Source organism: Saccopteryx bilineata, chromosome 7 (genome assembly GCF_036850765.1).
Source record: "Saccopteryx bilineata isolate mSacBil1 chromosome 7, mSacBil1_pri_phased_curated, whole genome shotgun sequence".
In the NCBI taxonomy this organism is placed as follows: domain Eukaryota; kingdom Metazoa; phylum Chordata; class Mammalia; order Chiroptera; family Emballonuridae; genus Saccopteryx; species Saccopteryx bilineata.
Window position 1 is genome coordinate 7,349,671 of NC_089496.1, and position 14,409 is coordinate 7,364,079.

Below are 14,409 nucleotides of genomic sequence, written 5' to 3' on the forward strand. Positions count from 1 at the left end.
TTCCCCAAATACATAAAAGTGTAATAAACAATCAGTGTATCAGAGCCTAATCTTTAGCAGTTAAGTTATCAAATAAAATTAAGAAAAAAATAGTAGCCTTGAAAACAAATAAAACTTTATTAAAAACAATTAGATACCAGTTGTTGCTTAATGTGAATTAAATAGTCAAGGAAATTGAAGAGATAGAACAGATTGGAGTTTAATGAAGTCTATTTGGATCATAAATAAACATGATTATTTGTTCACAGGAATATTGCTGTTAAATTTATGAATGTTTAAAGAAAAGTACAATGTTTCTCTTTTCTGTGATTCTTTAGCATATGAATTCACTGGTATCTCAGATGCACTATGAATCTGACCCAGCTCATGAATATTCACACGCACACTGATCTTTCTGGACTTAATCACATCTATAAAGATGGAAATTTTGTTAGTTTTCAATAATAAGAAATGCATTAGGATGCTGGTCCTGGAACAATTTTACAATACCCTGTTTTCATTTTTTTGTAAATGATGAACTTTAATATAGAAGCACGTATGCTATTTATCTTCCTTGATAGAAGCTCTTTTCCTTTACCTTTAAAAATCCTTCTGCATGGCTTAACCACGATTGCATTTGCTTCTTTTATCTGCTTTGCTCACCAAAAAGAATAGAAATTAAAACAGTATCTCCAGTCCTTATCCCAAGCTAACTTCCACTGTTCAGGCTTAGTCATAGATTTTCAAGCACAGAGAAGTCCAATGTACTAATCAGCAGGGGGCATGGTACATATTTCACAAAAATAAAAAACAAAAAAACCCTGAGATTATTTATTATCTTTTTGTTTAAAGGGAAAATCATATTCTAAGCTATTTAAATATTTAGTATGTTAGACATAGGATGCTATGATTACAGAGATCCATAATTATAAATTATATATAATTTAACCTTTTTTAATCCCATCATATAATGCTTCCTTTCATTGTCCAAGATAAATCAGCAGGTATAAGTAGGCATCAAAATCAATGATCTGATCCTTATTAACAACATATTCTAATTATTAATTGAGCTAACTAGAAAAAAAGAAAAACACTATTCATAAAGGTAGTAATAAAGTATGAGCTGCTTCATATTTCTAACATTGATATTGTGAAGCCTCTGAATGAATTCTTTTGTCTGTGATCAATGACAAACATGTAATTGTTTTTAATCAAGTAACAGACCAGATTATGTTAGTATATCACAGAGAATCATCAGGAGTTGAGGGAGGTGGTCATCAGACTGCGCCCTGATGTGTCCTGTAGGTTTCTTCAGAACTGCCTAAAGGGCTGGAATGTCTCCCACCCCTTTTCAATCAGGAGAGCTTGCTGTTGTGTTTTGTGTATTACAGCCATTCTCAGCAGGGAGCAGTTTTGCCCTCCAGGGGTTATTTGAAGCTGTCTGGAGTTTTGCCTGTTACATCTAGGGGGATGGTACTGGCATCTAGTGGACAGAGGCCAGAGACACTGCCCAGCGTTATACAAAGCACAGGAAACTCCCACAACAAAGAATTAACAGCCCAAAGTGTCAAAAAGGCTACTGTCCTATAAAAATGTGTTTGAGGAAATAATTGCATGTCTAAATATTTTGATAACTACTGAATTAGAGTACTTGTACAGGTAAAGCAATGAAAATGTAAAACATTAATTTTACAAATTAATTATTATAAATTTGAATTTTAATTATGATGAATATATTATAAATTTTTAGTAATTTATTTTTTCTTTTTTAAAATCAGCAACAATTGTATTAAATGAACTCAACTGGACAAGTGCCTTAGACGAAGTTTTCAAAAGAAATCGAGATGAAGATCCCACATTATTGTGGCAGGTGTTTGGCAGTGCCACAGGCCTGGCCCGGTATTATCCAGGTAAGTGCCTGGTGAGTCATTAGGTAGGTACCAGATAAAACTGTAAGTACCAGATGTAATGTTTCTTGAGAACATGCTGTTACTTTCTTCTAAAGTAAAAGAAAAGGATAGCTTTCCTGTTACCTTTCATAGTTGTCCCAGTAGAGCCCAAGCTCTATGTTGATTAGGTGTCCCTGATTTGACTTCCCTGCACAGTGGGACACTCCTGCTTATCAGCTGGGCTGGCAGCCTCTTTGAGAATACTCTTGAGGCAGCAGTGATGATGCTACTGATCAGTGCCACCAGAGGAAAAACACAACCGACATACAAATTAGTTGCAATAATCACACAGGCAATTTATTACTCACAAATCCTTTTGGCGTGTCTGGGTACAGCTTAAGGGAGCCCCGTCGGCGTGCTCCTCTCGGCTGTCTTTGGTCAGAGCTCAGAGCGGTGTGGAGACAGTCTACATCAACGTTGGAGTCTGGGCGACTACTGCAGCAGGGGGCCCCTCAGCTTTAGTACCCTTTCTGGCCAACATTTTATACCTGGTATCAATCTATAGGATTATCACCTCAAACCACCTTTTGGGGAGTTCCTTGCAGGGAATTCCCTCTATGACAATCTACTGAAATGTTTACATTAAACTGCTTTTTAAGATGTTCTTATTTACATTAATTTACAAAGTTAATGTAAATAACACCAAACCACTTCTTATCTATGTATAATTTCACACACATACTAACTGGGCTCTGCTTGAAAGTCAGAGTCTGTTTATCACATTACAGAGTTATGGCACTAAGCCACTATATTAATTCCTATCCAAATGGCATAACTTTAATTTTAATAAATATTTTAAATATCCTTTTAATTACTTTTATATATCACCCATATTTTTATATTTCTATATATTTACTATAACCTTATATTACTACAACAAAAGGAAAGACAATTTCTCCTTACATGCCTCTGTAGCTATCAAAATCACTTTAAATCAAGACACCTAGAAGGAGCGGGAGTGTTGGCACCTGGAATCAGGGCAGATTTCTGTGAGACCATGAGCAGGGATCTGTGTACCTAGAATGGAGGTTACCCTGAACCCTAAAACAGTTCTGAGATAAAGAGCCAGCTACCAGGATGGACCTAATTGTAAGTCGCATTGAGAACTGAATAGAATTTTTTGAGAATAATTGAAATATTTCTTGCCAGATTTTAAGTTTGTACTTTTGCATAGAAACTGTTCATGCTTCTCTTTAATCAATAAATGTAGATTTGTTATAATGTGTATGACAGGAAACAAAATGAAATGTCAATAAATATAGAGCTTTCTTATGTATTAGGTTGGATTAATTTTGAAGGCATCTCAGCAAACATATATAGTCAGTGAAGATGAATATATTTTGTAAACTAAAATGAATAGGCCCAGGCCAGGTGGCTCAGTTGGTTAGTGTTGTCCCTGTATGCCAAGATCATGGGTTCAGTTCCTGGTCAGGGCACATACAAGAATCAACCAATGGATGCATGAATGTGTGAAACAAGGTGATGTTTCTCCCACTTCTTTCTTTTCCTTTCTCTCTAAAATCAATAAATTAAAAATGAAACCTTTTTATAATTTCCTTTATTTTATTTTATTTTTTGTGTGTGACAGAGACAGAGAGAGACAGAGAGAGGGATAGATAGCGACAGACAGACAGGAAGGGAGAGAGATGAGAAGCATCAATTCTTTGTTGGGGCTACAGCAGACCAAATGACCCCCTGCTCAAGCCAGCAACCTTGGGCTCAAGTTGGTGAACCATGTGTTATTTTACTTAAATGGATTTTCATATTATAAGACTTGGACCTCAGGCTAGAATCTTCCTACTGACTGTAAGAAACAGGATTGGTCTCCTAAATTCTAAGACTTGATCATCAAATCTGAAAATTATGAACCCTAAGTACTCAGTTTATCCTCTTAGGGTTTTTGTGATCAATCAGATAATATAATGAAAAATGTTTTGAAAACATAGAACAGTAGGCATTTTTTTAAATGAGTGAATATCAACTAGAATAATTTTGCCTAACTACATTTTTATTTTTGTGTGAGAAATTAAAGAAAATAATTGAGGCTCCAATCAGTTGACAAAGGAGATGAAATGGAAATGTGGGAAGAGTTCTGAACAGATGACTAAGCAGTGACAGCTACTAAGCAGATGACTAAGCAATGACACCTACCAGTAACACTAGTGTGGAGTTGGGCACAAGATGCCCTTAGTTAAGTCACTTCTCTGCAGGGTTGCCAAATAAAATAAAAGATGCCCAGTTAAATTTGCATTTCAGAGAAACAATTAAGAAATTTTTAGTATAAGTATGCATTATTTGGGAAATGTTTACACTAAAAAAGTATATTTTTATTAAAATTTAAATCGAACCGAGTGTCCTGTATTTCTTTTTGCTGAATCTGTCAAACCCTGTCTCAGGCTCCAACTTTCTATATTTGTTAACATGGGAAAGTCAATCTTCCTAGTACAACATGGAATTATTTTGACATAATTAATTCTGTAAACCACCTTTTAAAAAATTTGCCAGAATTATTAAAAATAAAGTGTTCTGCAGAAAGTAGAATAATTTCCAGTAGAGTCTAAAAGATATTTTTGTTCAGTGTTAATGTGCTCCTTCAAGCAAGGCTACTTGGTGTTACTGGATTAAGCAAATCTATACCGAGTAGCCAGGGTCTTAATCCTCTTCGTCACTTGATGTGGCGGTCACCTTTGGAAACCAAAGTCCTGCTGAAACAGGACTTCAGCTAGGAAACATGAGAATGCTAATGGTTAACTTGTGGAATAGGTAAGAAAGGAATTGAACATGGTTCTTAGCCTAGCATGTAAGGGAAAATCAGTGATGGTTAGCCACTCTAGGTTTACATGTATCAAAATATTTAAACTATTATCCAAGGGAGGAGATCTCAAGAGGAAGTTCTGCAGAGCTGATTCTGAATAGCAGTTTATTTGGCAATAAGTGTGGATTTGAGCTCTAACATCTTTCCTTGAACTGAACATCAGTAAATTGCATTTTTTATTTGGTTGATATGTATAAAAATAAGCTAGAAACATGATTTCTGTATACCTTTTTTCTTTCACCCCTCTTCTTCTTTCCTTTCTTCCTCTTTTCATCTTTCTCTTGCTCCTCCATCCCCTTGCTTCTTTCTCTGTGTCTTCTCCAGCTGAGAAGGTAGGTAGGCTGTGTGGTATAATAAAGAAGTTGATTCTGGGGAAGACTAGTGTGTTCTGTGAGATAACCAGAGTGGCCCGGCCTGGTCACACAGCTAGTTTCACGGCATAGCTGAAGTCAGAGCCCATGTCTAATGACAGTGTCACTGTAAGTGTGCTGAGTGCAAAAATCTCTTTATTGTATGAGTGCTTTCCTTTAGAATCTCTTCATTGATTTAGATAAATTAGCTTTAAAGCTATTAAAACTGTGTTTGAAGAGTGATCAACTTCATGAAATCTGCTTGTCATCAAAACTGTAGGTACAAACTGTTCATTTCACCTCTTAGTGTCTCCTATAATTGCACCAATTACAGTAGTAATTGGGATTGTAAATTAAGAATTAGTGGCTCACTGAAATGCCATTGTAGAAAGCACTTATTCTTTTTAGGTAATTAGTTGCATTTACAAAAAAAAAAAAAAAAAAAAAAAAAGGAACCCCCCCCCTAAAGATCAGCTCTATCTTCATATGACATTTTCTTTTTCTTTTTTGTATTTTTCTGAAGCTGGAAACCGGGAGGCAGTCAGACAGACTCCCGCATGTGCCCAACCGGGATCCACCCGGCATGCCCACCGGGGGGCGATGCTCTGCCCATCCGGGGCGTGGCTCTGTTGCGACCAGAGCCAGTCTAGCGCCCTGGCCATCTTTTGCTCCAATGGAGCCTCGGCTGCGGGAGGGGAAGAGAGAGACAGAGAGGAAGGAGAGGGGGAGGGTGGAGAAGCAGATGGGCGCCTCTCCTGTGTGCCCTGGCCGGGAATCGAACCCAGGACTTCCGCACACCAGGCCGACGCTCTACCACTGAGCCAACCGGCCAGGGCCATGACATTTTCTTAATGTCTTATTAATCATTTGTTCTTTCTCTGCCCTCCCTAATTTATTTATTTTAAAAATATGTGGTTACGGCCCTGGCCGGTTGGCTCAACGGTAGAGCGTCGGCCTAGCGTGCGGAGGACCCGGGTTCGATTCCCGGCCAGGGCACACGGGAGAAGCGCCCATTTGCTTCTCCACCCCTCCGCTGCTCTTTCCTCTCTGTCTCTCTCTTCCCCTCCCGCAGCCAGGGCTCCATTGGAGCAGGGATGGCCCGGGCGCTGGGGATGGCTCTGTGGCCTCTGCCTCAGGCGCTGGAGTGGCTCTGGTCGCAATATGGCGACGCCCAGGATGGGCAGGGCATCGCCCCCTGGTGGGCAGAGCCTCGCCCCTGGTGGGCGTGCCGGGTGAATCCCGGTCGGGCGCATGCGGGAGTCTGTCTGACTGTCTCTCCCCGTTTCCAGCTTCAGAAAAATACAAAAAAAATATATATATATGTGGTTACAATAAAGGGACTTCATATAAGTAGTTACTGTTAAATATACCTCGGGGAGACAATTCCTTTTGATGTCTGCTAGGATTTTGCTAAAATAAAATGCAAAGGAACCTGTGTATATGGCGTGACATTTTTTCTGTATAGATAGCTAATGCCAAAGAATTCTTATTATTTATGAAAAGGTTATTTGATAGATCACTAACTAATTAGAAGAAAATGGGATAGCAAAGGAGCCTCAATATTTTTGGTATTTAGAGAAGTGCTGCTTTCAGTGATCTTTTAAAAAGTGCCTCATTTTTAAAATTTTGATATTTATAAATGGATACAAGGTTTAACTTTAACTTTGTTTAATTAGACTTGTTCTTTTTTGCTAATAATTATTAAAGTCCAGTGTGTCTGATAGACCTAGTATTAGCTACCAACTACAGAAAATCCCAAACAGTTGGTGATTTAATCACTATAGAAGTTTGTTTCTCACTCAAGTCAAAGAATGTCAGTTATACAGATCAGGGCTGATGCGGAAACTTTATACATGAGTGGCCCACACTCTTGTCTGATTTTGTCTGTCGTCCTCTAAGTGTGTCATCTGCCTCAGTGCCCATCACTGTTACGTGTGCGCTTTAAGCAACAAAGAACTGTATTCTTGTGGGGTTTTTTAAGGGCACTTCCTGGAAATAACCAAAGCCTTTCCTCTTATGTGACATTGGCCAATGTCAGAATTTATTGGTTTCATGGTCACAGTTACCTTCAAGGTGACTATGTATACAGTTAAAAAGCAGGAGCTGTGTAAGTAAGAAGGGGAGAAGAGATTACTTGGGGACAAGTATCTCAGTGCTGTGGTTACTCAGTGCAAATCTGAGTTTTAAAATACATTGTTCTTCAAGTATCATATGATTCCACTCATGTGGAATGCAGTGAGCAAAATGAACGGATAAGCAAAATAGAGACAGACTCATAGAGAGTAGGCTAAGAGCTGTGGAAGTGGGCAGATTGGGCAACGGAGGTGGAAATATAAAGCAAAAATACCCAAAAAACAAAAAAACCCTTATGGACACAGACCACACTATGGTGATTGTTGGGAGGGGTAGAGGGAGGAGGGTATGAGAGGAATAAGTGGAGATGAACAAAGACTTGACTTTGGAGAGTGAACACACTATGCAGTTTGATGTCTTACGGAGTTGATCCTGAAACCTGTATGATTATGCTAACTAATGTCACCTTAATGAATACAATAAAATAATTACCCCTAAATTATAAATGGAGTAATTGTCACTATAATTTGTAGAATTATAAGACTTACTCTGTTGAGAAGATATGGTATATTTAATTTACTGGAACACATAATTTAAAATTTTATAAACATATTGATTAGCCTGACTAGGCAGTGGTGCAGTGGATAGAGTGTTGGCCTGGGATGCTGAGGATGCAGGTTTGGAACCCTATGGTTGCTAGCCTGAACACAAGCTCATCCAGCTTGAGTATAGGCTCTTCAGCTTACCAGCTTAAGTGTGGGGCCACTGGCTTGAACGTGGGATCATAGACATGACCCCATGGTCACTCTCTTGAACCCAAAGGTTGCTGGCTTGAAGCCCAAGGTTGCTGGCTTGAGCCCAAAGTTGCTGGCTCAGCTGGAGCCCCGTAGTCAAGGCATATATGAGAAAGTAATCAATGAACAACTAAGGTGTCACAACTATGAGCTGAAGCTTCTCCTCTTTCTCCCTTCTTGTCTATCCTTTCATCTCTCTCTCTTTCTTTCTCTATCTCTCTTGCTTGCTAAAAAACAAACAAAAAACATATGTTGATTTAAATAAAATAAAATAGGCTATTTCTGCTCTGTAGGAAATTTCAATCTATTTAGGCAGTCAAATTTATACATTTTGATATTTTGATTGCAAAACATGTCAATAAATGATTCAATAACAAATAATTAGACTATAGCAATAGATTTGCTATAGGAGTTTTGGATAAGCTAAGGTAATTATAGAGTTATGAGTAAGGTTTATCAATTATAGATCAACTCAATGAAGAAAAAAGGCAAAGCCTTTTTAAGAGGGTAGAAAGGAGCAAAGTGAAAAACAGGGAAATGAACAAGTATTGTTAGAGCCTTGTGAGCTTAGCTAATTCAATAGATTGTAAGAGAAGAAGAGCAAAATTGGAGCAAAAGGTTTATTAATGGCCTTGAATGTCAGAAGAGTTTGTCTGGAAAATACTACCAACATTTTGACCAGTGAAATACTACAGTTAAATCAGTGTTTCCTCTGATTGGATGGAAAACACTTAGAAAGCCTTGACCAAAAATTATGCTGTTAGGATGGTTAGATATATAGCATAATAAAGATCTGAACAAGAGATCAAATAGGAATTAAAGAAGAAGAATTCTTGGGTATAAAAAACAGACGATATGAGAAACCTTAAAAAACAAATTGATATGATTATATGTTAGAAAATGATGTCAACTGTAGTGTTAGCTAACATCTCTATTACCTCATATAATTATACATGTATTATTTTTGTGATGATCACCATCCCACACATTAGATGCCCAGAACTTCTTCATCTTCAAATTAGAAGTTTGTACCTTTTGACCTCCCCCTTTCCCCCACTCCCCAACCCCAGGCAACCGCCATTCTGCTCTGTGTTTCTGTGAGTTAGCCTTTTTCACGTTCCATCTAGAAGTGAGATCATGTCATCTTTATTTTCTCTACCGATTCCTTTCACTTAGCTCTCAGATAAGTGTATCTTTCCAGTACATGTGTACCTTAAACTTGTCCAGTTTTATGTCTGAATTGTATCACAATAAATAAAGATAAAATAAGAATGTAAAAATAAATAAAAGAATTTAGTGATAGACATTGGGTATAAGTTAACTACATATAATTTTTAGCTTGAGGGAATATGAGAATGTTTATTGAAATATCAGAAGTATTTTTATTTTTGAATAAAATGATGAATTTGATGAGTTTGATTTAGGACAATAAAATTTGAGGTGTTGACTGGAGAGTGCAGATCCAAGCATAAGGTTTATATTATGATTTATATGATTTGCTTTGCTATATGAAAACATCAGTAATGTTTTCTGGAGGCCACATCTTATACAAATAATATTTTGAAGTTCTTAAATGCTCCAAATTTGTGGAGATGCTGCTGTAGCCTTATTTTTGTCATCTTTGTATAACCTCATCTCTTAACTAACTCTCTTATTTTACATATTTAATGGTTGTAATAGTTGTTTGCTTTTCAATCAGTTATAGATCAGGTCAAGCTTAAATGGATTAAAGGACTTATTTTATTGCTGATGGGTAAAAGCAGTTAAATAGGATGCTAACGTGGACATGGGTATTGCTTGAAATTTGATGATATACTATATATAAATTATGTGATTAAGTGTTGTTAAAAATGCTTTAGCTCTTTTTAACTTCTAAAATATATCCTTCTGTTCACTTTTCCTTTATATGTTGCTAAATTTCTATACCTTATGTTGTCCATTTTTCGATATTAGAACCACTTTTGTTAATGTATTTCATTTCATGTTCAGTATATTTTATTAAAATTTATAAAAACTTGAGAAACAAAAAATTAGAACACTTTTTTCTTTAAGCAAGAGAGAGACAGACAAAAGGGAGAGATATGAGAAGCATTAACTCATTGTGTCACTTTAGTTATTCATTCATTGCCTTGTCACATGTGCCTTGACTGGGGGCTCCAACCAAACTCAAGCCAGCAACCTTGGGCTCAAGCCAGAGACCATGGGTTTTGTCTGTGATCATACACTCAAGCCAGCAACCCCATGCTCAAGCAAATTCAGAAAACTTTTTAAGCACTTCTCTCAGGTGCATCAAATATAAAAAATTTTAATAAATATATTATGACAATTATCAAAGAAGATTTATTGACTTACAAAAACTATAAACTTGTTCCTATAAAATCATAATTTTTTTGTTTTTATGAATGAATCATTATGATCATCTAATTAGATTTATTTGCTTATAAAAATAATCTTTTTGTCTCTGAGTTTACATTTTTGTCTGTGTAGCACATATGTGAATTTATTTTCAATGTCTTCTATTTTATAGAACATGCTTTGTTTAAACTTACTTCTGAGTCACAGACTGCATATTGATCATTTAAATAGTTGTCTTTGTGTACCATTTGCTTTACTGATAATATACAACTTGTCTTTGTTATCTGCTACACCTGTTGACAGACAAAGAACCTTTTATGCTAAATGAAAATGTTTTAGGTGGATTGTCTGGCATCTGCAGAGTTAGCAGGAAACCACTTTGTAAAGCATTCTTTTATTTTTAAAAATATGGTGATTTGTCCTTGGCCATCATATCATATGTATATGAATTTCTGCCACTTGTGTATCTATAACTGAAAGAAGTATTCTGGATATATTACAGTTGAGATAACAAAGGTACTCTCAAGCCAGTACAATGATATCATCTGAACATTGTGTTCCATAGATCAGAAACAAAATTAAAATCCCAAACTCATGTGATTAATTAAGTCAGCACAGTCTGACCTCAAAGAAGGGAAGAAAGAACAAGGCAGAACTCCTGCTTCTGAAGCAGCTGACACACCCTAAGTGTTCTGATCCTCAGAAGAGAGAGCGTTGTTTCAGCAGAGCTCACATGTGGGGGAAACAGAAAAATTATAGATACATGAAAATGCAGTGCAAAAATAAATGGAAAAAATTTATTAAAAAGTGATCTGGAGCACAACTTAAATGATCATTTCTCTAGTAAAATGATACAATCTGGCATCAATCTCTTAATGACATCTGGCTCTTTTACTATGGTATTCAGATCACTCAATGACTCTTACCCAGCTTATGCCTCCAGTTTTATCTTTTACTACACAGTTCAATTTTCATGGTGTACTACTACATTTCTTTTTCCCCTTTATTTAATTTTAATTTCATTTTCTTTTTTGCAACCAGTATTTTCATATCTCTATATGCTTTGTTCCTAGAACTCCATCTTTGGTTATATGATTCTTACCCATCAATCAAAGTAGAACACAGACGCCACTTTCCACCAGAAGGCTTTTGCAAAAGCTGCCTCCCTTTACTTTGCTCTCTCAGAGAACTTTGTTTCTATCTGGAACAACAGCTGTCCCATTTTATCTTCTTTAGAATTTTTTTGTATGTTATCTTTTAAAAAGGATTGCAGTGGATATAACTGCAGATATAGAGAGCTACTTGTGTATGGGCACACCCTCTACCACCTAGTGCAGGGCCCGGGATGCAGTGGGAATAACTGCAGATATAGAGGGCTACTTGTGTATGGGCATGCCCTCTACCACCTAATGCAGGGCCCGGTATACAGGGGAAATAAGTGCAGATATAGAGGGCTACTTGTGTATGGGCACGCCCTCTATCACCTAGTGCAGGGCCCTGGATGCAGTGGGAATAACTGCAGATATAGAGGGTTGCTTGTGTATGGGCACGCCCTCTACAACCTAGTGCAGGGCCCGGGATGCAGTGGGAATAACTGCAGATATAGAGGGCTGCTTGTGTATGGGCACGCCCTCTACCACCTAGTGCAGGGCCTGGGATGCAGTGGGAATAACTGCAGATATAGAGGGCTACTTATGTATGGGCACACCCTCTACCACCTAGTGCAGGGCCCGGGATGCAGTGGGAATAACTGCAGATATAGAGGGCTACTTGTGTATGGGCACGCCCTCTACCACCTAGTGCAGGGCCTGGGATGCAGTGGGAATAACTGCAGATACAGAGGGCTGCTTGTGTATGGGCACGCCCTCTACCACCTAGTGCAGGGCCCGGGATGCAGTGGGAATAACTGCAGATATAGAGGGCTACTTGTGTATGGGCACGCCCTCTATCTCCTAGTGCAGGGCCTGGGATGCAGTGGATAATAGGTATTTGTTAAATTAAACTGGATAAACAAATAAAGATCATAAGGTACTAGAGCTGTAAACACGTATCAGTGTAGAACTTTAGAGAACTCAGTTTTTAAATAAAGTGAAATGGTAGGTGGCAGGGGGCAGATGGAAGGTACAGGAAACATAGAATTTAATGATTTAGGTGTCTTACTGTACACCTTTGTCATCTCACCCTGTTACCTTTGCTGGTATTCTCCATGATATTTCTGGAACAACCACGTGAAGTCAGTTTTTAGATCCTTGGAAGCTTTATTGACTGGATGACACTTTTCCATGTCATGGGGGTGGTATAAGAGGGTCAAACAGTATGCTATTCCAACCCCTAGTCATGGAAATATGCTTTTAAATGGCTAAAATCTGAGCATATTTTATAATAATATATTATTTTAAAAATTTGTGTTCTGTGATGAATAGTTTTAGCAATTCAGTGATATTGTTTTAAAATATCCACATGTAGAGAGCTTATTATGTACCAATTCTAGTTCAAAGTGTTTATGTATATAAATCATTGAATCTGAGCTATCACATTCAGAAGCAGAACTTTTATAACCTCCATTTTACTGAAAGGGGGTAAGAAGTAATTTATTGAAATTCATACATCCTATTAAAAGTATAGGAGACCTAGCTCCAAAGCTCATCTAAGTTCTTCACTAGGCTGTTTCCAATAAGAGAAGACAGTCTTAAAGAGACAGTAGAACAGACTCCTCACATTAGCATTTACCTAATTGGGATGACTGCCCTTTAACCTGGCCTCCTGCCTGGGATTCTCATCGATGGTTCTGTGTCTTAAAGCCTCAGTAATTCAGCATTTGAAAACTTGATCTGACATTGTTTGGAGATCAGTTACTTTTCAGTAACTGATCAGAAACATATGTCCATTCCCAAATTCAGCACTGATATATAAATGATAAGACAGACATCAAACTGCCCAGCAATATAAATATTATATGGCAATAAGTAGTTTCCTGTGGCCAAAATAATATTCTTCTAAGAAGATCTAGAAAGTTAGGGAAAAAATGATGAAGAGTTTGCCTCATATAAATTCTCCACGCTCTAGAACTTGACTCAGGTTTGTGTAACTAGGAAAAGTTATTACCTGTACTAGGGTATTGATTCAGTATAATCTTTACTAGGCAGTCCAATGAAACTTGAAGAGTACTATTACTAGAAGGAAGAAAAAAAATGTATCATGAAGACTTGTCAATGTCTCTTCCTCTGGCAGTGCAGTGATCTCTGTGTACACTTCTTTCCATACTGAACACACTCATCTCCTTCACATAGGAGATGATTTAAGGTCAACTCCAATAAGTTAGTATAGCAATTTTTAACCAGTGTACTGTGGCAGGCACAATGGTGTGTTACAAAATTTTTTAAAGCATGCAATACCTGACTATTTATTGTAGTTGGGGCACTGACCTCTTTTCCCTTAGATTGTCAAATAAAATAATGACAACAACCAACACAACAATAGCCATCTAGTATGAATGCATCAAAATAACACCTATTTTGGGATCATATTGGCAAAAAATACATTTTTTGATGTGCCACAAAATTTTAGTAATCAGTTTACATGTGCCATGAGATGAAAAAGGTTGAAAGTTGCTGAATTAGTACATTCAGCTCAATATCTAGAATCTCTGGGTCAATGCAACTCTCTGCATGTGTGTGTGACTTTTCCTAATGTGGCTACAAAACAGAGCAGGACACAGGTTCCTTTCTCTGTGCTATTCCCATCACTGCCCAGAAAACTTCTAGGCAACGGTGGTGTCTTCTGGGTGACCCTAGGAGAAATGGCCATTTGTCAAAAGGAGAGGAGGAATCACTGGTCCATTGTATTTATTACAATTCAGCAGGCATGAAACAAAGACCCTCCCCCACCCCCACCCTATTCTTCTCATGAAGTAAGTTCCTTAGTTAGCACATCGGACCACTCCTGGTCATGATAGTGTTCTTGTCTGAAATCCTTTCAGATGTACCTGAAGGGTGTGCTTGGGAATAAACAGCTTTCATAGCACGTTGTTTGGGGTGCCCAAAATTGCCTAAGGGTTTACAACAATTATAAGATTTCTGCAGAAAGCTTTGTTT

General features: G+C 37.5%; 1 protein-coding gene across 11 annotated transcripts in view; it reads left to right on the forward strand.

The window, feature by feature from the left end:
- Positions 1-14,409, forward strand: part of CACNA2D1 (calcium voltage-gated channel auxiliary subunit alpha2delta 1) — a 591,296-nt gene that overhangs the window by 418,489 nt on the left and 158,398 nt on the right. For all 11 annotated transcript variants that reach the window (XM_066238152.1, XM_066238142.1, XM_066238148.1 and 8 more), the window contains exon 7: positions 1,758-1,889. In XM_066238152.1, coding sequence (XP_066094249.1) covers positions 1,758-1,889 — 132 coding nt within the window. The remainder of the gene's footprint in view (positions 1-1,757; positions 1,890-14,409) is intronic.